The sequence below is a fragment of the Momordica charantia genome (assembly GCF_013281855.1).
Source record: "Momordica charantia cultivar OHB3-1 chromosome 8 unlocalized genomic scaffold, Mcharantia_2.0 BLBB01000008.1, whole genome shotgun sequence".
NCBI classification, from domain to species: domain Eukaryota; kingdom Viridiplantae; phylum Streptophyta; class Magnoliopsida; order Cucurbitales; family Cucurbitaceae; genus Momordica; species Momordica charantia.
In genome coordinates, this window is record NW_028275166.1 from 6,810,588 (window position 1) to 6,838,252 (window position 27,665).

The following is a 27,665-nucleotide window of genomic DNA, read 5'->3' on the forward strand; positions in this document are numbered from 1 at the left end:
AATGAATTCAATGAAAACCAGAGTTTATTATTTGTTTTTAGTGTTTTCAAATATGTGTTTGGTAGCAGACTTGGTCACTGAATCTCAATTCAAAGTATTGTTTCATGAGTGGTTACAAACTAAATTGTAGTTTAACCTAAACTTGTATTAATTCGTTGATTAACATTTTGTATGAAATTTGTATAATTATTATTTTACAAGGTTAAATAATTTAGAATACATTATATTTCACATGTTTTAATTTTAACAAACATAAAATCAATTTATAATTTAAGGTCATATGTTTTTTTTGTCAGTAATTCTGCCCCTTAAAAGTTTCAAAGTCTAAATCTGAAAAAACTGAAAACGTAAGATTGTCTTTGGTACGCAACTCAATCTATTTTATATGTTTTAAAAAACAAGGGACATGATAAATTGTTGTTTGGTGGATCAAAACTTGAAAATTATTTATGGAAATTCAAATCCATTTAGCCCAAAATCTAAAAAAGTTTCTTGTTTTCAAATTCGAAAATGCTTGGATTGGTTTGACCAGAGTAACTTGAAAAACTAAGAAAGTCGGGGAATAAAATTTACAAGTTAGGTTATATTTTAACAAAACCCAATGATCAGCTTAAAACTAAAATAGTTTTATCTCGTGACTTGAATTATTTTAGTTATAGTCATTGCAGTTTTAAAATTTATTTATTTTAGTTCGTGTACTTTTTAAATGTCCGTTTTTATCTCGGTGTTCTTGAAAAAACGACTATTTTAGTATTTTAAATTTAAATTCAAGTTCCACATGATGATTTTTTTTCTGTTTATTATGTATGCTTAATTTTTGTAAATGATAAAACTTTATTTACATTGTGTTATATACATATATATATATATATATATATTTATATTTATTTATATTCGTGAATGTTTGGGCCCGTGCCGGAAAACACATATGAATTACTAATTCGTAAGGTAGGTGACGATTTGAACCAATTCCCTCTTAATTAATCATAGCCCCTTTAGATCAATAGGCCACCATGGACGTTGATTATACATAATTGAATCTTGGTCTTCAAGTTTATACTTTGGTGAGATTTAAAAACACAATTTTACACACACCAACGATGGATTTATAAAGTTAATATAAATGTGCATATGAACCCATCAAAATATGTAATTTTTTTTTGAACGACATCAAAATATATTTACTATAAGATCAATCAAATACTTTGTATGAAATAACCTCAATTAACATTAAAATAAAGTCTATCAAATCCTTTAGCAAATCACGTATTTAAATGAAGTTTACTCATTTAGGTGATGGGTCATGATAAAGTCTCCATTCCCATTTCGTGGAAAATTTAAACAGAGATTTTCAGCCACGATTAGGTGGGTCCTGTCCCACAGAGAAATTAAAATAGGCAAAAATATAGAGATTTAAACCTTTCTAAACATAACGTTTTGAAATATAGAGACTAAAATGATGGTTTTGAAAATATACGAGCCAAAATAAATCAAAATTGGAGATCAAAATAATATGTAAACCTATAAAATATTTAAATAGTGGAGAACTCAAATAAAATAGGTAGGTAACAAAATTTTGTATTAATCACAATTTTTACTACGACTAAATCAAAACCATCACTTTTCAAGAGTAACATATCAATAAATAAAAATGGACACATATTAAAATATAAATTTTAAAAATTTGGAAGAAATTATTGATGTAATTAGGAGTGTAAAAATGGGTATAACAATGAAACAAACCTAAAGGAAGGCCCAAAGGCTCTGCCAATTTACACGCTCCTGTTTTCCTTTTGTGAAAGGGCGAATTTTCGCCGCCTCTCGTCTCAGCCACCTCCCTTAAACCTCACAGCAGGAGTTTCTCTCTCTAAAGCACTCTCTTTCTCTCTCTTTTCATCCCCTTCTGATTGCTTCACTCCAACAGTTTCGAGGGCGCAGCTTTGAAGGTTTGGTAAATTTATGAAGACCATGAGCAGCACCTAATTTTGCTTTTTTTTCTGCTCAAATTTTCGAGTGGAACGAGACCCTGAAAATCTATATTTCATAATTTCTGTTTCCGTGCTTGTTTGATTGGCTTGTAGTTGTAGCTGGGTTTTGTTTTGTTCATTTGAATATGATTGCGTTTCTGTTGCAGCTAAATGGGATGTTTCTTTGTTCTTTATATACTCAATCGTTGTTTGTTTATGGTGTTTGCCCGCCTGCTCTCTGCGCTATGCTTTATTTTTTTGAGTTTCATTTTGACGTTAAATATGATTTCCCAATGAAGTTATCAATAAATGGTTTTAAGCTAGCATTTCTCAAAACAAAGCCAGAATTATTTGTTGATGTGCTGTTGCTAGCTTTTTGGAAAGTTAGATAGGAGATTATTTTCAACAATGCACGGATAGAGGCAGCTAAATGAATTCTGAGAACATGGATGCGTACTTCATGGGAATCACTTCTTTGGCTTTCTAATGTAGTTTTGTTATATTATTCCCTTATTTGGTTCATTAGAGAGCTTCTCGTTTAAATAAAAGTATCTATCAAATCATTAGCCTGTGGTAGGAGTTGACCCCTACTCTTCTTTCCATTTATAAATTTTGATTCTTCATTAATACTCTTGTTTCTTATAAAATCAGAGTAGACTGAAGGCTGAAATAGATTAGTTTCTTTTTCTGGAAGACTAGAGATGGAGTAGTTAACTCTTCAATTCTGATTGAAATATTGGAATTTCGGAGCAACCATGCACCTTGATTCTGTTGTTTATTATTGCGTAGTCATAGTTTCTTTCACATGCAACTTGATGAGCTGTTTGAGTAATTCTACTCCATGAACTTTGCAATATATAGTTTTCCAACTTCTAGAATGTCTTCCACTCTTCATTATGTAAAGTATTTCTGGATTGCTAGGAAGTATAAATGGCGGGAAAATCAAATAAAGGGAGGAATAGGAAAGGGGCACACCATACAGCGAATTCTTCTGAATCTGTAGTTTCTTCTGATGCTTCGAAAGATGTTAATGGTGCTTTGGAGTCTAAAGCAGAACCAGTTGAATCAGTTGAGGAATCATCAGATATTAATGCAGACATGAAAGAATCTCAAACAGCTACTCCAGAAAGTCAACCAAAGCAAGGTAGTTGTTTTTATGATTAGCCCAATTAGTGCTATATCATGGAGAACCTTCTAGATACTTGAACGTAGAATTGACACTAATTGAGAATTTAGTTACTGATTTTTTTTAAACATATGAAATCGAAATAAGTTGAAATGGGAGCAGAAAGTGTGTGTGAGAAGTTTATCTCTTTCCAATGTGATATAGATTTCTGTAAAAAAACTGGAATTTCATATTTGGAGTTTTTCTTTAAAAAGTTTGGAGCCTGCTTTTTAACTAACAGGTTTCTTTCCAAAGAACAAGGAAGATATAGAAGCATGCTCCAGTGCTAGGCCCCCGTCTGCTTAATGTGGCTCTGGATTTCAATATCATGGGGGAAAAATATCTTTCACCGTTTGGTTTTCAAACTGTAACTCTTATGCACAAAAAAGCAACGAGCCCATGAAAAGTTCTATTTCTTCTCAATTTTTTGTTAAATGTCCTCTAGGGTTGAGCTTTTGATCACATATTCAAATGTTTGGTAATATGGAACTTGCATGATCATATTTAACTCGACCACAATGCTTTCTGAAGTGATGGCATCCTATTAAATTTGAACACAATATTGGACTTGATCCAACTTAAATGTTGTATCTCATCCCTTTTTTGCCCCACCTATCGACTTGCAGGTGAACTTCATCTTTTTCCCATATGTGTCAAAACACAAAGCGGCGAAAAGCTTGAGTTACAAGTAAGTCAAGTTGAACATGTTACACGTTAATATAGGTTGTCATATTAGTCATGTTATTTAGATGCAACTAATTGATTCCAAAGCTGTCCTAATCATTGCTTGCAACTAACGAAGAAAATATATGAGAAACTTTATGACATTTTTTTAGAATATCTATTTTTTTTATAAGAAGCTGAGCTTTCATTGAGGTAAATGAAAGAATGTACAAGGACATACAAAAACACCAGTCCAAAAAAAAGAAGCTAAACCTTCAAAAAGGGGCTCCAATAAATAAGAATAACACCTAGTTGATAATTACAAAATTCTTTTGTAACAAAGGCCCGCAGGAATATATTAAATCTTATAAGCTCCCAGGTAGCCTTCCTTGACCTCTCTAACCCTCTAAAATCTCTATTGTTTCTCTCAATCCATATACCCCGATGACAAAAAAATACGCTTGCCAAAGAATTTTGCCCCCATCCCCAAGAGGGGGATACAACATCTTAGGAAAAGAATATCTATATCTGTATTCATTTATGTTTTCATAAAATAGAAGTTAGAACTGTTTCTAAGCACTGCGAGGCTCCATAGTGTAAAGGACCCGTGCGCCATTCCTTGATGGTAAAAGAGCTCTCTGGACTTCTATACCTTCTTTGGTTCAATGGAAGGGGGTAGGTGTGTGGATAAGAAACATTTCATTAAACCAAAAGGAAAAATAAAACAAGTTTAAGGGGAAAAAGAGGAATATAGGAAATGCTCCCTCCCTCCGAAAGCCACATGATATAACATCAAGGATCTCTAGTGGCATTAATTAGAAAAAGAAAATAGTTAAAAAAAATCCTCAGCTAGATAATTTCATTTTGGCTGCTTTTTTTTTTTTTGGTTTTTTAGTACATCTCTGAAGTTTCCTACAAAAAAAAAAATAATAAGACTTTGGGTATTCTATACTTGGAATAAACAATTTTCGAAGTCCTTTTTTACTGATAATCCCTAACAAATAACTAGAATCACATTAATGTACAAAATCTTAAGCTTTTCTGACGATAGAATAAGAAGCAAAAAGTTCCGCACAAGTATCTTAGAAAAAGGCTTGCACCTACCAAAGTTGAAAATTCAATACACTTGCCAATGGTATAAATGGGTTTTGACAATTAAATGAGAGGTGCTTAGAATTTCTCCATATCTTTGACTAAGGAGCAAGGACACACTAACAAGCGATATAGCTGGGAAAGGTTCGTCCATTGAATATTATTCAGAGCATCAAACTTATTGAAGCGGAAGCATACTGTCAGAAAAAGAACTTGACTTTCTAGGGATCTTTTCCCCTAGACACAAAATAACATGGTTACGAGATCAACAGGTCAGCAAGGTGACTATAGGTAATTAAATAGAGATTTACTAGAAGAATAATAGACCTCTCCATTTTTTTTGGTATGAAACAATATTTCATTGATAGTATGAAATATACAAAAGGCCACAAGGGCAATTATAAGAAGGCTTCCCAGCTTGTAATAAGCTCATTTAAAGAGTAACTATTGAAAGGCGGATAAAAACATTTGCACCACCCCATAGCAAGTACAATGACCCTATCAAAAAAGTTTTCAAAGGAGAGTGCCTTGTTGTTGAAGACCCGATGATTCCTTTCTAACCATAAAGACCAAAGGAAGGCTTGAATCAGTTGTGTCCAAAGTATAGCTTTTCCTCTGTTGAAGGGGTGCCCCACCAAAAAACAATCATGTAGTGTAGCTGGTTGTGTGTGGAGAGTTGTTGTCCATCCGAAACTTGAGAGCGAGCAGTTCCAAAATCGAGTGGCAAATGGGCAATGAATAAATAGATGGCTTTGTGTTTCCGAGCTTCTAAAGCATAGTATGCAGCAATTTGGAGACAGTTACAATTGGGGTTCTTTCTCTGTATTCTATCATGAGTGTTTAAGGCCCCATGAGTGAGTTCCCAGCAGAAAAATTTAATTTTCTTGGGGTATTTATCATGCCAAATGTTAGAGTAGAGGGTGGATTCCTGTTGGTCATTGACAGTGTGTGAGCAGAGTAGTTTGAAGTTTGATCTGGTGGTGTATTAGCCCGATGGTTTGTGGGGCCATCTCCATTGATCTTCGTTGGGTGAGGGGACAATCGGGTCAATAAGCGAGACCAGTCTCATCCACTCATCAATTTCTTCCTCCTTTAGTGGCCGCTTGAAAGTATTACTCCATGAGGAGGTTGTCCTGGACCAATGATCGCCAATGGTGGCATCCTTTTCTGTAGCTATAGTGTATAGATTCGGGAAGAGTGAGGCTAATGTTCCCTGTGCTAGCCATTTCTCTTGCCAAAAGCTGATAGTGCTTCTTTCCCCCACCTTACAGGTTGCTAGGTTCTTGTAATAGACCTCTCCATTTTAATTGTTTTTCTATGATTTCTTGATGGAAGCTTCAGTCGCTAGATATTTTTAGGCTTCTCCTCACTGCTTTGATCATTGATGTAGTTGGTTGATTGTTGATATAGAACCTTCAAAAACCAACGAGCTTTGATCGACCCAAAATGACTTGTTGGTGGTTAGCGTCAGTTTGAGTTAGATCTTGGGAAGATACTTGGGTGGACTCTTCCCCACTCTCTATTTCCTTCCCCGAGTTTTATGATCTTTCCTCTATGAAAGGAAAATCGATTGCAGATTGTTGGAGGCCAGAGGGGATTTGGGCTTGTGAAGACATCTTTTTGATAGAGAATTAGACAGATGGTCCTCCTTTACGGGGAAGCTTGATGGAGTGGTGTTAGGGTAGGGCCGAGACGAATTGTGGTGGAAGGCCGACAGAAATGGTGTGTTTTCTGCAAAAACAGCCTTCATGGTGCTAACGACCCCTTCTCCTAGAGTACAGTCCTCTACTTCAAATCAGATTTGGAACTTCCGAGTTCCTAAAAAGGTGAAGGTGTTCCTATGGTCTTTATTCTATAGAGGGATCAATACGGTAGCGAAGCTTCAAAAAAAGCTCCCTCATTGGTCTCTCTCCCTCAGTTTGTAGTATGTGCTTAAAGAATGCAGAAATGGTGGACCATCTTTTTCTTCACCATCCGGTAGCTCACAAGGCTTGGTCTCACATAGCTTCATGCTTGGATTTCAGCCTTTGTCTCCCTAAGAAGATAGATGAGTTTATTTCAGAGTTTTGAGGGTGGTGTCCTCGAGGGTAAAGCTTTCGTTCTATGGAATTGTGCAGTGAGAGCCTTTGGAAAGAGAGAAATAGCATAATTTTTGAAGATAGAAAGTCCTCGGTGGATCTTTTTTGTGTGAATATTCATCATGTTGGCTTCTTGGTGGGCTACTATTCACAAGAAGTTTTTTTTTTTATAATTACATTCTACAAATGATTTTACAAGATTGGAAAGTGGTGATTGTATAGCTCGTAAGGGAGTGTTCTCTTGACCAGGCTGTTTCTTTTGTCTGACATGAATATATTGTTTCTGTTTCTTATAAAAAAAAAAGCGTTATTTTGAGTTGAAAACCGACTTTGACCGACTGATGAACATCCCTATTTTATTATTGCATGCAACTTAAGAGAGGGTTGAATAAAACTAAGATCAAGAGTTTTTGTTGACGTTGTAATTGTGTTCAAACATATATCATATATGTGAAATTTTACACCAACAAATTGCCTGTAATGAAATTTTCTTCCTTGCTTGCAATTCAGTGGTCTAACACATTCAATGCAATTTAACTTGTCATCTCAGCTACTTATTGCATAATGAAATGCATCATACTTCTTGTTCTATCAATTTGCAGCTCAATCCAGGAGATTCTGTTATGGACATTAGACAGTTCCTTCTTGATGCTCCTGAGACATGCTATTTCACATGTTATGACCTATTGTTGCACACGAAGGATGGTTCCACTCACCAACTAGAAGATTATAATGAAATATCAGAAGTAGCTGATATTACAATTGGTGGTTGTTCATTGGAGATGGTACCTGGTATGAGAATTTCTATTTTATTCAAGTGATAAATGATCTGTTTCTGGTCTCTCAAGTATTTGTTTTCACAGCATTATATGATGATAGATCGATAAGGGCCCATATTCATCGTACCAGAGACATGCTTTCTCTTTCCTCCCTTCATGCCTCATTGTCAACATCTCTTGCATTACAGTATGAACTGGCTCAAAAGAATGCAGCAGCAACTACAGGAGGTTTGGATGTTCAGCTTCCTAAGTTTGTTTCCTTCATTGGCGTGTTATGTATTTTAGATATGTTTTATAATTAGGGAGATTTAACTGTAAGAAGGCTTTTGGATTTTACTTTGATTCAGATACTGTGAAGACAGAGATCCCAGAGCTCGACAGTCTTGGTTTCATGGAAGATGTTTCTGGTTCTCTTGGCAGTTTTCTATCATCATCCTCGAAAGAGATAAGATGCGTCGAGAGCATTGTGTTTTCATCCTTCAATCCTCCTCCAAGCTATAGAAGGTAAACTTGAAGAATCTCTTTCTGTATGCTCATATTGAATGCATCATGAAGATTGTTGTCTTTGTTGGTCCATTGGGTGCTCATGAACAAAACATCTTTGTTACTTCCAGGCTCACTGGAGATTTGATATACTTGGACGTGATTACATTGGAGGGTAACAAGTTCTGTATAACCGGAACTGCCAAAATTTTTTATGTCAACTCAAGCACAGGAAATGTTCTTGACCCAAAGCCATATAAAACTACTTATGAAGCTAGTACTCTGGTTGGGCTGTTGCAAAAGATCAGCTCTAAGTTCAAAAAAGGTAGAGCAACACTTGGTCACTACTCACTGGAACCATCCAATTGATGAAAACCTTTCCGTTCTGATTGATATTTAAGATCTCACATTTTCTTCTATTGTCTAAAGCTTTCCGTGAAGTTCTGGAACAGAGGGCCTCTGCACATCCTTTTGAGAATGTTCAATCTTTGCTGCCCCCAAATTCGTGGCTCGGAGCCTATCCAGTGCCTGGTGAGTTGCTTCTTCCCTTGAACCAGCCCTTCCTGTATTTTAGGACCTTCAAGCGTGATATAGCAGATTATTCTCTCCTGTTCCGAAGTTAAGTACGGGGGTATTTCTTTACTGTTACAAATTTTGCATGTTGTGGCTATTATATATCCAGAACCTTCTACTTTGGTTCTTGTAAGTAGTGCATTTGTTGTAGTGGTTACATGATCGATGAGCTGTATAAAGATTGTTTTGAAACCTCTATAGCAGATTTATGTAGAAAAATAAACTGTACTTTCTACAAATTGGGGTTATTTCTTTTCGAAGTGGGTTTCTTCGCTTCTAGATCTCTGTTTCATTTATTTAATATAATTAATTCTGTTTGAGTTTTGTTTTTGTAGATCATAAGCGTGATGCAGCCAGGGCAGAAGATGCACTGACCCTCTCGTTTGGTAGTGAGTTAATTGGCATGCAACGGGATTGGAATGAAGAGTTGCAGTCTTGTAGGGAGTTTCCTCATATAACCCCGCAGGAAAGGTATAATTACCTCTTTGCTAATAGGCCTGCCCTATGCGGCAGTACCTCTTGCTTTCTCCCCAGGGCCCTTTCCCCTTTTGTATATTTCATCTTTATCAATGAAATATGTTTTTCTCATTAAAAAAAAAAAACCTCTTGCTTTCTCTTGACAATTTGTTTCTGTTATCTATTCTTCACAAAGGCTGTACAATGCAGGATTTTGCGTGATAGGGCTCTCTACAAAGTAACTTCAGACTTTGTTGATGCAGCTATTAGTGGTGCGATTGGAGTCATCAGCAGATGCATACCTCCAATAAATCCAACCGATCCAGAATGCTTTCACATGTTAGTTAAAAGAAATTTCCTTGTATAGATGTGGCACATATGCAAATATTTATTTTATCGTTTATTAGGAGATATCAATTTTTGTTACTCTTCCCTATAATGATCAAAATGCTCTCCCAGTGCAGGAAGCTCAACTTTAATTCCCATATCATCATGTAAAATAACTGCTTCCTGTTGCGTACTTTATCCTTTCTGCAAATTACACTTCGTTGAAGTTAAAAGTTAATAAATATATTGCATATACATGTATTGTGTGCATATGTCATGATTGGTTGGCTTCATTGAATCTGGCGTTCAATTTATATATATCCAATCATTTGATTTGTTGTCAATTCATTAATCATTCAATTAATATCGTGCTATACCTTCATTGAATTTTAGGTATGTACACAACAATATCTTCTTTAGTTTTGCTGTGGATGCGGACCTTGAACACCTATCCAAGAGGTCTGTTTCTGAGGTTAATTCAAAGGTCCAGGCCACAAGCTCTTTACATTTTCCATCTGAGAGGGCTATTGACAGTTCATTGCATGTTGAAATTGGACTTTCTAATGGTGAAAGATGTAATTCATCTAGTACCTCGGAAGTTAATGGTATAAATGAATCTTCATCTGATGGTTCAACTGAGACACAGTTGGCTGAGAGTGAGCAAGCTACATATGCTTCTGCAAATAACGATTTGAAAGGTACCAAAGCATATCAGGAAGCAGATGTTCCTGGGCTTTACAATCTTGCTATGGCAATCATTGATTACAGGGGCCATAGGGTGGTCGCTCAGGTATGTACTTATGCTTTACTAACGTTAATTTCTCCTTTTCTATATATATATATATATTTTTGATTCAGGAATAGAATGGAGAGGACTACTATTTTTATATGTTTATGATGAGAATTGGGGATCATAATACGTGTTCCTTTGTTCCCATTCTGATGGTGGGTGTTATGGGTTTATTTGCCTATTTGGGATAATTCTAAATACTTTTTAAGGTAACCTTCGGGGTAAATTAAGTGTTGTTTAATAACTATTTTGATTTTTGGTTTTGGTTTTCATCGATAACCATTCAGTTTTTTAATTGAACTCTAAAAGCCATAAAAGCAAGTTTTTAAAAATAAGTTTCTGTTTTTTTATAATATCACCTTTTCTTCTCGGCATTGAATATATCTTATTGTAACCCTCCCCCTGCCCCCTCTCTCTCTCTCTCTCGTATCTCTTTAACTTACCTCTCTCTATCAAGTTTTTCTTTATTTAAAATTTCTCTCTCTATAACTTTCTCTCTAAATTTTTACTCCAACTTCTCTTCCCCACTCTGGCTTATCTTTTGCTTGCTAACATAAATATCTTTTTCTAACTTCCCGACATTTCTCCTTGCACAAGTGAAATGGGTTGTTAGCTAAGCATGCCTATTACATAAGTGGTCAATTGAGTTTGGGGACAATGGTATTACAGTCTGCTTTATTTTTGCAGTTTATTTTACAACATCGTAATAGTTTGCTGATTTTTAATGCTTTGCTTGTTTCAGCATTGTTTCTGATTAACTACAATCCTCTTTTCTGCTGCAGAGTGTTCTACCTGGCATTCTTCAAGGGGACAAATCTGATTCTCTTCTGTACGGTTCTGTTGACAATGGTAAGAAAATCAACTGGAATGAAGACTTCCATGCCAAGGTGAGGGAGCAGACATGGTTTGGTTTGTACTCATATCATTTCAATTATGATTCTGCATTAAAATTACATCATCTTTGATTGTCTACTTTAGGAAAGATTTCACTCTTTCACTAAACTATATATACGGACATTACTTCCATTGGAGTTACTTCTTAATATTCGTTGATCTTCTAGGTTTCTTTATATTAATTACATCACCTTACTAAAAGTTCCAAGCAATGGTGTTGTACCTAGGTGCTGGAAGCTGCCAAACGCCTGCATTTAAAGGAACACTCAGTCCTTGATGGATCTGGGAATGTTTTCAAATTAGCTGCACCAGTGGAATGCAAGGGCATTGTAGGTAGTGACGACAGGTGATTACTTTGTCTGGAAGTATTGTTTATTAGCTGTACCTTTAACTTTCCTGTCTTTTTGTTTTCTGCTACTTTAATATATGTCAAGCTATTGTATTGTTTGAGACAGTAAACTCTTTTGAACTTTTTTAATTTCTGATTTAGTTTTCTTCCATCTATTCTTTCAGGCATTATCTTCTTGACTTAATGAGAGTAACTCCCCGTGATGCAAACTATACTGGGCCAGGATCTCGATTTTGTATTCTAAGACCAGAGCTCATTACTGCTTTTTGTCAGGTAAGTTATAATTAACTGATGTAAAAATGATGTGCCTTTATGTTTTCATGTTATTTGTATATAAAGTTTTTCTTCTTGTGATTCGTGAAAAGGCCCAAGCTGTAGATCAGCTAAAATCCAAGGCTGAACCTGAAGGAACTAGCGTTGTTGATTCTCCTCAAGTGTCTGGTGCTGAAAAACAAGAGGAAGTATCAGCTGTTGCTAGTGATGGAAATGTATGTATTACTTCTCGTTGGTTATTTACAGTACCGTTGTCTTAAACTTAACAAAGTTTTCCCTTACAAGATCTGTGGGTTGGAGTTTGACAAAGTAGAAGTGTAGGAATGCCTTATTTCCCACTCTTTTCTTGTTTTTCTTTCCAAATTAAAAAAAAAAAAAAATCGGCTGAACTATCATTAAGAATTAGTGTTACAAATAAGTTGTAACATACTTGTAACATACTATGTGCTGTTGTGAAGAACTCATGGTGGAATAATGCTTTAGTGGTTGATGTGCTTCATATTTTTCTTATTAGGATAGTTAAATCATGTTTCAATGATCAAAATCCGGTTACGTGTATATCTACATGGTTTACTATATGTGTCTAGGAAACTTTTTAATTTTTTTTTTTGAGAGGAACACATATTTCATTGATGGAGCGAACTATACAAAAGCGGTATTAGTGTCTAAGAAACTATTACATTGAAAATATGAAATTGACAAGAAGAAAAAAGAAAAAAGAAGAGGAAAGCATCAACAAGGAGATTACAAAAAAGCCTTTTGGTCAGAAAAAAAAGAACTGGGGTATAAAAAGGTTTTGATATTGTGTAAATTTAAAATAACCCAATATCAGTGGGTAATATTGAAAACTACCTATAATTAATGGGCATAAACGATAAATTTTGTTGATTTTACTTCAATTCTTCTTTTCTTATTAAAGTAGATATAAAAAAAATTGATTTTCAAAGGTTAATTGAAGGTTTTGAAAAAAAATTAATTTAAAAACTCAATCTATTGATTAAGCAAGTCTACTCTTAGGTGTTCAAATGAGCCTTCCGGTTCATGCTTTGATTTTCACTTGGTTTGGCTTGCTGCTAGGTTTTCCATCCCATCGACCATCCCTCGTGCATATCAAATATTCTGGAGTTGAAAAATAAGAATTTTATGAATAAGATCTCAATGCAAAGATAAATAATGAAGAAATTACAAGTCCTTACAAAGAAGCTACAATCAGCAGATACATGCAGCAATGGGCCTCCTGCGATGCATATGATCATTTGATTAATTTTCCCAATCGTTGTATTTATCTGTATTCCTTCTTGGATTTGTGTGCTGGACTTGCAAATCAGTTCATTCTTCATATTTGATATTATGTAAATGTCAGATTTTTCTTTCATGGGATCTTTCATCGTATTAATGTATGAATCCAAGTTATTGGCTCTCGGTAAATATTGAGAAATCTGAATCATGTTGCTTTTAGGATACAAGTAAGGACGAGAAGACCGAGGATCTCAAAGAAAGCTCACAATCACAAAATGAAATCTTTTTTAATCCTAACATCTCAACCGAGTTTAAGTTGGCTGGGAGTCAAGAGGTAAGACCTGAACTTGCATAACTTTTTCTTGGCAGCTATATAAAGGCCCATGTTCTCAGTTCTCTTAATATTGCATTCACCAGGAGATTGAAGCAGACGAGGATAATGTGAAGGGAGCCAGTATGTTCCTCAAGAATGTTGTGCTTCCAAAATTTATTCAAGATCTCTGCACACTGGAAGTTTCACCCATGGATGGTCAGACATTGACTGAGGCACTCCATGCTCATGGAATTAATGTTCGATATATTGGAAAAGTGAGCATCTATAGCCATACAATTTAACTGCTCAGTTTGATGACCTTGTATTGGTGATATGTCCATGAAGATAGATTTCTAACAATCTTTGGAACTTTTCAACAGGTTGCTGAGGGCACTAGACATTTACCCCATTTGTGGGACCTTTGTTCTAATGAGATTGCTGTTAGATCTGCAAAGCATGTTCTCAAGGTGCTAAATCTTAACTTATTGCCCCTTTTCTTAGTATCGATATGTTGTAATTTCCTAGGGCACCTTATTGGAACATTTAATAGTTTTTTGAACTGAGAAAATGAGACATGCTACAACAGTGCGTTAAGCAATTTCTCAAGGCAATTCTGATATGTAAAATTTTATGGACTCCCGATCCTTGATACGTAGGTTGTTCAGTCTGGCTGTTTGTGGCTTTTAAGACAATGTTTGTGATACTCAATGCTGTAACTAATCTTTTCTGAATTTATTGCATGATAACGATAAACACAGATGAGAACGTTTCTGGTTAGCCTTTCCTCATTCCAAATAAAAGTGAAATTGTTCTCTGGCCATCTTCCCTTTATGAAATCTATGCGGTTGTTCTTCTGCACGGCTCAATATCTTCATAGTGGCATTCTGCATCCTAACTGAGTGATTTGTTCATGCTATACTATAGGAAAGTGAGTGATAATATTGATTATGGTGTAAAAGTTTTTTCACTCATGCTTTTGTCATTAAATGACCAATAATGATTTAGTATCCTCTTTCGAGCAAACAATAATGAATCATGTTCAAAGTGAGTGACAGTAATATATTCATAGGAAAAGTGAGTGAACTGTACTCTCAAGTAGCGAACAAAGATGATTAAAATTTTCATTTTCATGATGCTTGAATGCTAGAGAATGTGAGGTTGCCTGATAGAAACAAATACATTTTCCTTTCTTATTTTACTTAAGAACGTATTTCATTCACTGGTTTGGTAGTTTTTCACACTAGTTATACTCGTGGTACAGGATATTTTGAGAGATACCGAAGATCATGACCTGGGGATGGCACTTTCACATTTCTTCAATTGTTTCTTTGGAAGTTGTCAAGTGCTTGCTACAAAAGCTGCCAGTAATATGCAGTCCAGAACCCCTAAGAAGGTTTGTTGAATGCAGATGATAGTGTCTAGATGGACTATATCTCTGTTCATTATGCACATTCTTTGAGCTAGTATTAAATATTATTCTAGCTAAGACTTCAAGTTTTATTTGACACCATAGGTTTAGCTGTTAATGCATGAAGCTATTAGTATATACATATCTTGGAAAGATGGCTGTTATCATGTTGTACGACTACTGCTAAAGAACCCTCTCTGCACTCTACTACGGCTACTGCTAAAGTAGCTTAAGTTGGCTTATCATGTTGTACGTCCATATTACAGGACCAAGTGGCCCACCATCATTCTTCAGGAAAAAGTTCAAGGGGACAAGCAAGGTGGAAAGGCAGAACACATGCAAAAAAGAGTCAATCCTCATATATGAGTGTTAGCTCAGATTCTCTTTGGTCTGACATTCAAGCTTTTGCAAAGCTCAAATATCAGGTGATCTTCATGATGGCTTCTTAGTGAGGTTCAGATTTCTTTCCATATCATATACTAAGCAATTGTAATAAGGATATGTTTTTTACTCCAGCGTTGTATGGATTGTTCCCCCTTTCTATCTAAACTGTAAGGTTCTCCATGTCTTTTGGTAGTCTTATATGCAAAATATTACTTCCAGTTTGTCCTTGATGTAGGGTTTTGATTTCAAAGGGAATTAAAAAGGACGCCTTTTTTTTATTGTTGATACTTGAGAGCAACATATATATAATTTCTTTAACTTTTGCTGTTTTATGCTCTGGCATGACAGAGCTAGAAAAAGAAATCTGATACTTGTATTGAATAAAAGTGGACCGGTATATAAACTACTGGACTTTTGAGAGGCCTGACTCTCTCCAAGAGCAAAGCTAGAGTTGTTAGTCCTACTGGCTTCAAATCTACCTGACATCCTGTCCATGTTTCAACTTCTAATTACTACTGACTCCGTCCAGTCCATTTTTCTCTCAATCATTAATTTACACGAATAGACTACCCTTTTTATTGGGCCCTCTTAGCCTCTTACCTGCAATTAGTGAAACAAACAGGTGGCTTGCCATTCCAATAATTTTATTTTTACATTGTTTTAAATGAAAATTCTGTCTCTTCCAAACTTGTTAAAATTTTAAACTACGGTTTATAAGCATGTCTTACTATGGTTTATAAGCATGTCTTACTTTTAATAATGATTTTTAAAATAAAATAGGCATTTATGTAATGTCTTGTATGCATTCAATGCAGTTTGACTTGCCGGATGATGCACGGTCGCGTGTCAAGAAAGTTTCTGTTGTGCGGAACCTTTGCCATAAGGTATTTATCCATTCAATTATTTATTTACAAAGTACATCTTTTTTAATTTGGTTGCAATGCTTGGGTTGTGCATACTTATGGAAAAAATACGATGATGGAATCCTTGCAGAACTGTCCTAATTGGTGTGTTGTGTAGGTTAAATAGTGGGATGTTCAACTTGTACGCTAACTGACCTTATCCCCCTCAAGTTCTGGTGGAACTTTTAGCTGTTAACACATTTAACTTCTATATGCAGCCATAGCTTTAAAGACACTTCAATGTCATACACCAACTGAAAGAAGAATTTTTGTTGAACAAGAAACGAACTTTTCATTGATAGATGAAAAGGAACATAAAATGTTCAAAGATACAAACTCCCAAGGGAGTGAAAAAACATAAAATAAAAAAGATACAATCTAGAATAGCAAAAATAAAAAGACAGAGTATCATCCTGTGTATGTCTAACTAGGGAAAATGAAAGCTCCCAATTAACATATATCATGTTTGGAGAATAATTAGCAAAAAGATTGGATAGAGCACACCATTAAGACGCTTTAAACTTAGCCAAGCTGAAGCACTCCACCGAAGGTCTTCTTCTTTCCTCAAAAATCCTTTGGTTTCTCTCAAACCAAATCTCCGAGATGATAGCTTTGACACCATTTACCCAAAGAAGGTTTACTTTAGGAGGTAAAAAATGACCGAACATCAGCTGGGTAACAATCTTTGAAACATCCGCATCCATTATCCAAGAGATTTTGAACATATGGAGCAAGGAGAGCCAACAATCTGCTGCATATGGACAAGAAAAGAAAGTGTGCACCTGAAACTCATAATCTGCATGCACAGCACACAAATGGATGGTTGCAAATGCATAGGTGGTGATTTTTTTTTGAAGAACTTCTGCTGTGTTGACTTTTCCATTAATAAGAATCCAAGAAAGGATATTAACCGTTTTTGGGCAACCCCTCCGCCATAGCCTATAGCATTGATCATTGGTCATCAAGAAAGAAGCCTTTCTAGGCTTGCATAAAGAAGCAACCGAAAAAAACCCCGAAGGTTCCAAACTCCACGTTAACTGATCTTCCTCCTCTTGCAAGATAATTGAATTTAAACTTGATAAGAGTATTAAATAATCATCAAATTCTTCATCTTTAAGATTTCTTCTTGTTTCAATTCTCCAAGAAGAAGAGCATGAATCCCAAGCCTCACGAACTGAGATAAAAGGGACAGAAGAAATTCGAAATAAAACAGGAAACCGTTCTTTTAGTATTGAGTCCCCCAACCATCGATGGTGCCAAAAAAGGATACGCTCACCATTTCTAACTTTGAAGATAGAATGTTTCCCCACTAGGCGCCACTGTTTTTGAATTGTAAACCAAGGGCTACGATTGCTTCCAATCTTGTTCCCAAAAGCGAACCAACCAAAATTGTCGGTTCCAACTGAAAGAAGAATTAATATCAAATTATTAGTTTATGATATAAAATTTTCTCTCTCCTCTCTCTCTCATGAGAGTTGAAAGAGGAGAGCCCCTCTTCTAACGGTTGAACGCAAAACGATCTCTTTTCAATCTACGAGTCTGGTTAAAAGGTAGAAATTGAAGAAAGTTGCAGACGAAAGAAGTTGAAGCTGAAGGTGCACCTGAGGTTAGTTGCTTGATTAAGAGATTATTTAGAGGTGGTGGGAGCGTGCTTGAAACCAGAGTCATTCCTTAGGAGTAGAAGATGTCCTAACTTGTTAATTTGGTTTCAAGCTGTATCCAACCCCAGGGGAAATTGTTGCATAGTGGCGATGGAAGTTTAGAAGGGTAGAAGAACCTTCCTTATCTTCCTGAAGGGTAAAGAAAGGTTGGGCTGGCATTTTTTCTCTCCTTTCCAAAGGGTCTGGTGATTCAGCTCCCTCGTCATTCCGCAGGGTTTCTTTTTGAAATAAATTTAAATACAGGCAGCTAGGGGTGTTGCAATGGAGCTGAATCCCTTAATAGATAATTTATAGAATGAAGCGAGTCAATGAAAGCTTTATATTTCCTTCATACTTCTCTCCAGTTGACCAATACTGAACTGCGGTTATTAAAATTTTGTTTGGGTCCATTTGGAGACCTTCATGTCCCAAGATGAATCTAGGAAGAGTTGTCTGCTGTTGGTGAAAATAGACTAATTGATATTAATATAAAGTTTAAAGTACAATTCATCTTATTGCATAAAAGCCAGAGATTGTACAGCACCAAAAATCTCTATACTACGTTAGAAGTACGTTTAAAATTATTATCATGATTATTAATGTTTCAGATTTCATTTTACGAACTTCTGAGCTTTATATTGAATCAGTGATTTGCTCAACCATAGAATGGTTTCTTGACAGGTTGGAATCACAATTGCTGCTAGGAAATTTGATTTAAATTCGTCCACGCCTTTCCAGACATCAGATATCTTGAATCTCCAACCTGTTGTTAAGCATTCAGTTCCTGTATGTTCAGAAGCCAAGGATCTTGTCGAAACAGGAAAGCTGAAGTTGGCAGAGGTCAGCTATTATGTTGTCAATTTTAAATGAACTACATTGGTTTGCTTGAGTTCATCATTACCAAAATTTTTAACTGTTTGAGCTTGAAAGATCACTATGTAGACGTACAACTGAAGCTAAATTAAAGTTGAACAGAATTGAATTGAGAAAGTAATCATTATTCAAAGTTTCCACGATAGTTCAATTACTTTGGAAAATGAAATTTTAATTTCAACATTTACTTAACTTATGGTAACTCTTGAAACTTTCAGGGAGTTGAATTGTCATGTACTGCAATGCATATTGATAAACTTGGAATAAATAAACACGAAATATGTTTGAATGTTTGTGATTGCAAAATGACCTGAATCAGGTTTTATCTGATTATCTTTTTCTTCAGGGGATGCTTAGTGAAGCCTATGCATTATTTTCAGAAGCGGTCTCGATACTTCAGCAGGTAACGATAGTCTATTCTTTGGTATCGCTTGCTGAGAAAATTCTGTTAGAGCATAATCTCATCAATAAAAAAAAAACTTCTTTATTTCAGGTTACTGGTCCAATGCATCGGGAGGTTGCCAATTGTTGCCGGTAGACATCAGGACTATACCAGCATGCAAATTTTGTCTCTAGATTTAATGATTATGCTGCTTATTATAGGGGCACAAGTATTTGGCTCTAGCATGCGTGTTAGTTTTCATTGACATGCACAAAATTATGCCTAGGGAAGCTAATATTTTCCTTTTTAAACTTCTAGGTACCTTGCTATGGTTTTGTATCATGCAGGAGATATGGCTGGAGCCATAGTCCAACAGCACAAGGAACTAATTATAAATGAACGTTGTTTGGGATTGGATCATCCTGATACAGCTCACAGGTGAAATTTTCCGTGTTTTCTTTTACCTGAAGGATGACTGTGATGCACAAAGCATAGAATATGTCATCAATTTGTTTAAGTGAGATATTCTTATGGTGTTCCAGGCTCCCTGTTATATGAATGTTGAACACAAATGAAAACTAAATATATGAGACATGATGTGTAGCAAATTTTAGTTCAATACTAATGTTGATCTGATATAAATTTTGTTCCCTTATGTAGTTACGGGAATATGGCACTTTTCTACCATGGACTTAACCAAACAGAACTCGCTCTCCGACACATGTCCCGAGCGTTGCTGCTGCTGAGTTTATCATCTGGTCCTGACCATCCTGATGTTGCTGCAACTTTCATAAATGTTGCAATGATGTACCAGGATATTGGGAAGATGAATACGGCTCTTCGTTATTTGCAAGAAGCATTGAAGAAAAATGAGAGGCTTCTAGGCGAGGAACATATTCAAACCGCTGTTTGCTACCATGCTCTTGCTATTGCATTCAATTGTATGGGTGCCTTCAAACTGTCCCACCAGGTAATTCATGACGCGTTGAATAATGTTTGACATCCGTTGGAATGTATGACCAAAATTTCTTATCTCCTGGCAGCATGAAAAGAAAACCTATGATATTCTGGTCAAACAATTGGGTGAAGAAGATTCTCGGACGCGAGATTCAGAAAATTGGATGAAGACATTTAAGATGCGTGAGGTACAGGTAAGTTTACAGATGGAAAGGATAAAGGTTAAAGCTAACCCCAAAAAAAATTCTGTTTTGTCCTTTTTCTGATGATATAGATTGTATTTTGGCAGATGAATGCTCAGAAGCAGAAGGGCCAAACTTTGAATGCTGCCTCCGCTCAGAAGGCTATCGATATTCTGAAGGTATTCTTTTCAAGAGACTCAATTATATTAACGAATGAAATCTACAAGAGAAATCAATAGCCTCTTGAAAAGAATCAAGTCTTTTTTGTCCTTTTTCTGACTCATAGGGTTTCATTATATTTTTACCATTTCATTCTTGTATGAAGTTTTTTTCCTTGCACCGTTGTCTTGTTTAATAGTTACTGCACAAATATTCAAAGGTTTCATTTCTGAATATCATGCAGTCTCATCCGGACTTAATACAAGCATTTCAAGCTGCTGCAATAGCTGGTGGATCTGGCAGTTCTGGAGGTGGTGCTATCAACAAATCCCTTAATGCTGCTGTAATGGGTGAAACTCTTCCCCGCGGTAGGGGAGTAGATGAGAGAGCTGCTCGAGCCGCTGCTGAGGTCAGAAAGAAAGCTGCAGCTAGGGGCCTCTTGATACGTCAACCCGGTGTCCCAGTCCAAGCTATGCCACCACTTACCCAGCTGCTTAATATCATCAATTCTGGGATGACACCAGATGCAGCGGATAGCAGCGAAACAGATGGTGAGAAAAAAGAAGCTAACACCAACCCTTCTAACGACCAGGTAGATGGAAAACGAGATCAGTTGCCTTCGGTGCAAGATCAGGCACCTGTTGGATTAGGCTCAAGCTTAGTGTCTTTGGATGCCAAGAAACAAAGACCGAAATCGAAAGCTGCAGCTTAAGTGTTGAAATTTTTTGTTAAATTGGCCAGAGGATATACAATTTATTTGTGACAGGGAGGGAGGTAACTTCCTAATTGGCTAATAATCAACCCTTATGAGTCCATTTGAGTAAAGAGTTCAGCTTAGTGTTAGCAATTGGCTGCTAAAATTATTTGTTTAGATGTGCCAGTGAAGTTTTTATAGGTATTCCAATTTTTTTCTTTTATCCTTTCCCAATAATTAGAGTCGTTCAAGAGGGATTTTGAGCACATTTTAAACTTTTTTGTTCTTTGTTCAAATCAAAACTCAGAAATCATGTTAATGTAGCATCTGGTTCATTTGTGCCGTAAGTAATGTTATGTGATCTTCATCCTCCTCATCAATTTACACGTTACCTTCATTTTTCAAGCTTCAACTTGCAAGTTGATTTTGAAATTACATAACTGGTGTTATAAGTTCTTTTGTAGACTGTTGTAATGGAAATAGTAGCTCGAGAAGAGCTATTTCGTGTTGTGGATGGACGGTATCATCCACTTTGTAGAGAGTTTGAGACGTTTGAAAGGTTGAAAAGTGATCTTAGTTCAACAAATAATACTTTTCAAAATTTTCATAGTATTTGGTTTGATGATCAAAATTGATTAAAAAAATTCTGAAAATGCCCAAAGTGATTTTCGTAGAACTATTTGGCCTATCTATAGGGTGAAAATTCAAGAACTTTTTAACTTTAGGAAGAGATGAATGGTAATGAAATTGTGTGAAAGGTAAAACAAGCAAGGAATAAGGCAAAGAAAAAGCTCTGTATTAGCCATGGTTACAAGCCCTTGGGCTGATCCTTTTTTCCTTCGTTTTAGATCCAATTTTGGCTTTTTTAACTAGTTACTCAATGCTTTAAGAAACATTGCCTTTGCTGCCCTCCCAAGAAAGGGACAACTTAAGCAATTTGCCTCTCCATTTCAAATTATGTTTACGGTTAGAGTCGATTATTTAAAGTTGGTTCAATTGATAAAAAATTGAGTTGTGAACTCGGATGTTTTCTATATTTAACTCATAGGCCACTGCCCTTTTCCAGAATACAAAAAACGATTTATTGTGGGATAAAACTAACGATTCTGATGAACTTTTTTAACCTATGTTTCGCAACTCAGAAGCTACCAAACACATTTTGAAAAGGAGTAAATGAATCTATTACTAAAAACCAATGAATAAGGACTAAGTTAATTATCCTAAAACTCAAATATGAATAAAGTTAGAATATCTATTATAAATTATTTATAAATTACGATAATATTAATAAATCTTTTTGTCTCGTTTATTTTTTTTGTAATACTTGGTACATACAGAGTTGAGAAAAAAGTACCGAAAAATATATCAAAATAACTTGAAAAATCCATAATATTTAAACCATACTACTTCCATACGATGATTTCGATTAATAGGACAAAGTTTGGTGTGATATGTAATATTAATAGGACAAGGTAAGAGACTAAATTAAAAAAATATTAAAAAATAAAAGATTAAAATGAAACTTCTTAAATAATAGGAACCAAATTAAAAATAAAATAAACTCCCAAACATTACGGATTAAAATATGCATTTGACCTATTAATTATATAACTTACCTTGAATAAATATACTACAAAATTACAAATAAAGGAATATGAGACAACAAAACTATATTTATACACTATCAAGTATATCAATATATCCCGACATATTTTCAACCAAAATTTTAGATGTTCGAATAACCACCACCATATTGTTGAACTAAAAAATAAGAAATTTTAAAATAGAACTTTTCATTTAGTCGAGTAGCTATCGAAAGGTCTCTCAAAGTACTTTTGGGTCCCACCCTCACTTTTATAGGGTTTTAATCCTCTCCAAGTTATTACAATAGTATTTGCAACTTGTTTTTTTTTTTTTTTTGTCAAGGTTGATCTTGTAATTATTTGAGTAAAATCATAGTAATCATTTTCTTATCGTAAAAAAGATCTAAAATGTCTTTGAATTTTCTATTTTATATTGAACAAGTCCATTACTTAACAATTCTTTGTCTAGTAAATTGAGACACTTTTAAAATTGAAGAACTTGTTAGGCATATTTTCAAGTACTTTACTTGTTAAATATTTTTTAAAGTTTAAGTCCTAAAACTTTTTCTTTTAGCAAATTAAAAACAAGAATATGCTATAAAATCAAAACCTTCACCCTTCATCAAAATTGGATGGAAATATCACAGTACCCATTATAGAGAAAGGGCTGGTTTGGCACTTGGCAGCTTGAAAGTTCTATCAATTTCATCTAATATGGAGTTATTTTCTTATTCATTTAGCTTCTTGCATAATTTCCTGAAGTATTTCTCATACAATAGGTTCTTTTTCCCGAATTTTAATTTTAGCAACTCCTATATTTGAAGTAAAATGTTGTCGAATTAGACTACGTAAGGTATGTAAACTCATTTCTTTACAGTTTTTTGGCAAACTTGAGAAACAAGTACTGTTGGGTTGTGGGAAATAACCTCTCATTTGGAAAAAAGAAAAAAGAAAAAAAGGTTTTTGCTTTCCCTCCATCTTTGGGTTTTCACAAAGCTCACTGTCAGCTTCTCCAACAAACCATTCCTTTCTTCACCATTATTATAACCACAATATTTTTTTTTTTTTTTGGTGGGTAGAGAGTGAGAGAGATTATGGCTCTTTCCTATTTATTATTTCTGCCTTCTAAAATGGAACTTCCTTGCTTCTGGATGGAGTTTCCAGTTTACTTGTGGCCTGTGATTTCCTTGTATATTTTTGCAGCAATGGTAGAAGAAATAGAAGGATTATGAAGAAGCAGCAGCTGGTGGTGGAAGTAGTAGATGCTCATGATCTTATGCCAAAAGATGGTGAAGGCTCTGCCAATCCATTTGTAGAAGTTGATTTTCAAAACCGTCGAACCCGAACGAAAACTATCACGAATAACCTCAACCCGATTTGGAACCAGAAACTATCTTTTGATTTCGACCAAACCCGAAACCATCATCACCAAACCATTGACATCTCTGTTTACCATGAAAAGAGACTAGGCAGAAGCTTTCTTGGAAGGGTCAGAATTCCCTGCTCCAACATTGCCAAGGAAGGTGAGGAAACTTATCAGATCTTCCATTTGGAAAAGAAGTGGTTTCTCTCAGCTGTTAAAGGTGAGATTGGCTTGAAAATCTATATTTCATCACCAAAAAACTCTCCTATAAATAATCCTCAAAAATCCCCAATTTCTGATCCTCCTCCTACTAGACCTTCAGTTAGAGAGGCTTCTAAAGCAGAACCAAAGAAAGAAGTTTTAACTGTCCCAGCATCTGAAGTTTCCAAAACTTTTTCTGTAGCTGAGTTTCCCAGCAGAGATCCTGCTAAAGAGCCTAAGGTAGAGATAGGAGGACCGTTCGAACCAAGACGAGAGACGACACAATTACATAAGCAGCAAACTATGCAGCGGCCTCGAATATTAGTACAGAAACGGCCTCAAGGCGTTCCGTCTGCAATGAACAGAGGCATTCCATCTGCAATGAACACAAGCAATTCACAAGCTAACCTCAACAACCAAGATGATGCCTATGAGATCAAGGACACTAATCCCCAACTCGGTGAGCATTGGCCGAATGGCGGAGCATATGGTGGAAGAGGGTGGCTGAGCGGTGAGCGACACGCGAGCACTTACGACCTCGTTGAGCAGACATTCTATCTATATGTTCGAGTTGCGAAAGCCCGGGATCTTCCCCCCAGCTCCATCACCGGAGGCTGTGATCCTTATGTGGAAGTGAAGCTTGGTAACTATAAGGGGAGAACAAGGCATTTTGACAAGAAGCTAAATCCAGAATGGAATCAAGTCTTTGCTTTCTCAAAAGAGCGCATCCATTCCTCTGCACTTGAAGTTTTTGTCAAGGATAAAGAAATGCTGGGAAGAGATGATTATCTCGGCCGCGTGGTGTTCGACTTGAACGAGGTTCCTACTCGAGTTCCCCCAGATAGTCCACTGGCTCCTCAATGGTACAGATTGGAGGACCGGCGTGGAACGGGCAAGGTGAGGGGGGAAATCATGGTTGCGGTTTGGATGGGAACACAAGCTGATGAAGCCTTCCCAGAGGCATGGCATTCTGATGCTGCTTCAGTCTATGGGGAGGGTGTTTATAATGTAAGATCAAAGGTTTACGTCTCTCCAAAACTATGGTATCTAAGGATAAATGTGATTGAAGCTCAAGATGTAATCCCGAACGATAGAAACCGTCTTCCAGATGTTTTCGTGAAAGCTCAAATTGGAAACCAGGTACTAAGAACAATGATCAGTTCAACAAGTACCACTAATCCATTTTGGAATGAAGATCTGGTGTTTGTGGTAGCTGAGCCTTTTGAAGAACAATTACTAATCACTATAGAGGACAGAGTGCACCCTTCAAAAGAAGATGTCTTGGGGCAAGTCAGTCTCCCTCTTGACATGTTTGATAAGCGGCTAGATCACAGGCCAGTTCATTCGCGGTGGTTCAATCTCGAGAAGTACGGTTTTGGGGTTCTAGAAGTTGACAGGCGAAAGGAACACAAATTTTCAAGTAGGATTCACTTGAGAGCTTGTCTCGAGGGTGGATATCATGTATTAGATGAATCAACGTTATACATCAGTGACCAACGACCAACTGCAAAGCAACTATGGAAACAACCGGTGGGACTATTGGAGGTAGGAATTTTAGGTGCTCAAGGACTACTTCCGATGAAGATGAAGGATGGGCGAGGAAGCACGGACGCCTATTGCATCGCTAAGTACGGTCAAAAATGGGTTCGAACCCGAACAATTCTCAACACTTTCAGTCCCAAATGGAATGAGCAGTACACATGGGAAGTCTATGATCCTTGTACTGTTATTACTTTGGGAGTCTTTGACAATAGTCATTTGGGGGGTGGTGAGAAACATAATGGAGGCAATGGGGCAAGAGATTCAAGGATCGGAAAGGTTCGAATTCGACTGTCAACTTTAGAAGCTCACAAAATTTACACTCATTCTTACCCCCTTCTGGTTCTACACCCCAATGGAGTGAAGAAGATGGGTGAGCTCCAACTTGCCGTTCGCTTCACCACCCTGTCTTTGGCAAACATGATACATGTCTATGGAAATCCATTGCTCCCAAAGATGCACTACCTTCAACCTTTCACAGTGAACCAAATAGAAAATTTAAGATTCCAAGCCATGAACATAGTAGCAACGAGGCTCGGTCGAGCTGAACCGCCTCTTAGAAAAGAAGTCGTCGAGTACATGTTAGATGTGGATTCACACATCTGGAGCATGAGAAGAAGCAAAGCCAACTTCTTTCGAATCATGTCATTGCTTTCAGGAATGATTTCGATTAGTAGATGGTTCCAAGAAGTCTGCAATTGGAGAAACCCCATCACATCTGTGCTTGTGCACATCTTGTTCCTTATACTGATTTGGTATCCAGAACTGATACTCCCCACTATTTTTCTCTACATGTTCCTCATTGGAATATGGAAATACAGGTTCAGGCCAAGGTACCCACCTCACATGGACACCAAGCTCTCTTGGGCTGAAGCAGTGAACCCAGACGAGCTCGACGAAGAATTCGACACGTTCCCTACTTCAAAACCAAACGACATGGTTCGACTGAGGTACGACAGGCTGAGAAGTGTGGCGGGGAGGATCCAGACGGTTGTGGGCGACATAGCAACACAAGGAGAAAGAGTTCAATCTCTGCTCAGCTGGAGGGACCCGAGAGCCACCAGCCTTTTCATAGTGTTTTGTCTCTGTGCTGCTGCTGTTCTATATGCTACACCTTTCAGAGTGGTGGCTTTAGTTGCAGGTTTGTACTGTTTGAGGCATCCTAAGTTTCGCAGTAAGCTACCTTCAGTACCTGGAAATTTCTTCAAGAGATTGCCTCCTCAAACAGACAGCTTGCTGTGAGTTATGGGGTCATTCATGTCAATATTTAAGTCAGACGACTGTTCTTTTAAGTTCAAAGTTCTAGTTTCCAATAAATTGGTCGATATTTGAGTTCAAAAAACGAGAATCAAACTTCCAACTTTTTGAGCGAAAATATATACCTTAACCGATTGTATACTCTTAGCATAAATTGGTAGATATTCATCTTTTCACCATCCTAAGAACAATAGATAAGAGTGTATTTCAACCATTGTTTGTCATACAACATAAAAAACCATGAAATCCAGAGCTAAATATGTACTTTAATCTTTGATATTAACAGACTTTTAAATGTTTTAATTTTGTTTTATATGTAGATTCCTTATTACCAAATATTTTTGCTTGATATGTAGATTGCATAATACACTATATCAATTAGATTTAAAATACATTGTCTAATCAAATCTAATACTTTACGTTTAACCTTGATGAAATAAAGGTATCACTTACCCATATACACGCACACATATATGTATATAACAAACTTGACTTAGTACTTCATATATAAACATTCAATGATGATAAGAATTTAATTGAAAAAAATCAAATGAAATTGAAACTTTACAAGAATTGGGACAAAATTGGATAAAAAAAAAAGACATATTAGTTACTTATCTATTTGGCCTAAAATATATAATCCAAATTCCTCTTTGTAGCGTCTCATCACAGACTAATCAAAATGACTACAGTAGCATGG

At 36.1% G+C, this 27,665-nt stretch overlaps 2 protein-coding genes across 3 annotated transcripts; both read left to right on the forward strand.

Moving 5' to 3' along the window:
- The first annotated feature begins 1,751 nt into the window (after nt 1-1,751).
- On the forward strand, nt 1,752-21,427 carry NOXY38 (tetratricopeptide repeat (TPR)-containing protein). Of its 2 annotated transcripts, none has more exons than XM_022297025.2 (29): nt 1,752-1,951; nt 2,889-3,111; nt 3,759-3,820; nt 7,568-7,757; nt 7,829-7,972; nt 8,092-8,248; nt 8,359-8,552; nt 8,657-8,758; nt 9,136-9,271; nt 9,467-9,595; nt 9,977-10,373; nt 11,156-11,260; nt 11,495-11,613; nt 11,781-11,889; nt 11,982-12,104; nt 13,349-13,462; nt 13,546-13,716; nt 13,822-13,908; nt 14,703-14,834; nt 15,116-15,274; nt 16,049-16,117; nt 18,457-18,615; nt 18,995-19,051; nt 19,142-19,182; nt 19,349-19,468; nt 19,691-20,000; nt 20,074-20,181; nt 20,277-20,348; nt 20,573-21,427. In XM_022297025.2, the coding sequence occupies exons 2-29, from the start codon at nt 2,898-2,900 to the stop codon at nt 21,038-21,040; spliced, it is 4,248 nt and encodes a 1,415-aa protein (XP_022152717.1). In that variant the 5' UTR covers nt 1,752-1,951; nt 2,889-2,897; the 3' UTR covers nt 21,041-21,427. The 2 variants fall into 2 exon arrangements, with proteins under 2 accessions (XP_022152717.1, XP_022152716.1); XM_022297024.2 differs by having other exon boundaries at nt 1,752-1,946.
- A 2,628-nt stretch (nt 21,428-24,055) lies between these two features.
- Nucleotides 24,056-27,271, forward strand: LOC111020270 (FT-interacting protein 1). The gene is made up of 2 exons (XM_088127606.1): nt 24,056-24,188; nt 24,372-27,271. Exon 2 carries the CDS (start codon nt 24,473-24,475, stop codon nt 26,948-26,950), a length of 2,478 nt encoding a protein of 825 aa, XP_087983732.1. The 5' UTR covers nt 24,056-24,188; nt 24,372-24,472; the 3' UTR covers nt 26,951-27,271.
- The last annotated feature ends 394 nt before the right edge of the window (nt 27,272-27,665 follow it).

What these genes read in the sequence shown, in the direction of transcription:
- NOXY38 (XM_022297025.2), top strand. Translation starts at nt 2,898, where the DNA reads ATGGCGGGAAAATCAAATAAAGGGAGGAATAGGAAAGGGGCACACCAT. An exon ending in ATGTTCGATATATTGGAAAA is followed by an intron (nt 13,717 to 13,821) that starts GTGAGCATCTAT and finishes ACTTTTCAACAG; the next exon opens with GTTGCTGAGGGCACTAGACA. An exon ending in CATCCTGATACAGCTCACAG is followed by an intron (nt 19,469 to 19,690) that starts GTGAAATTTTCC and finishes TCCCTTATGTAG; the next exon opens with TTACGGGAATATGGCACTTT.
- LOC111020270 (XM_088127606.1), top strand. Translation starts at nt 24,473, where the DNA reads ATGCAGCGGCCTCGAATATTAGTACAGAAACGGCCTCAAGGCGTTCCG.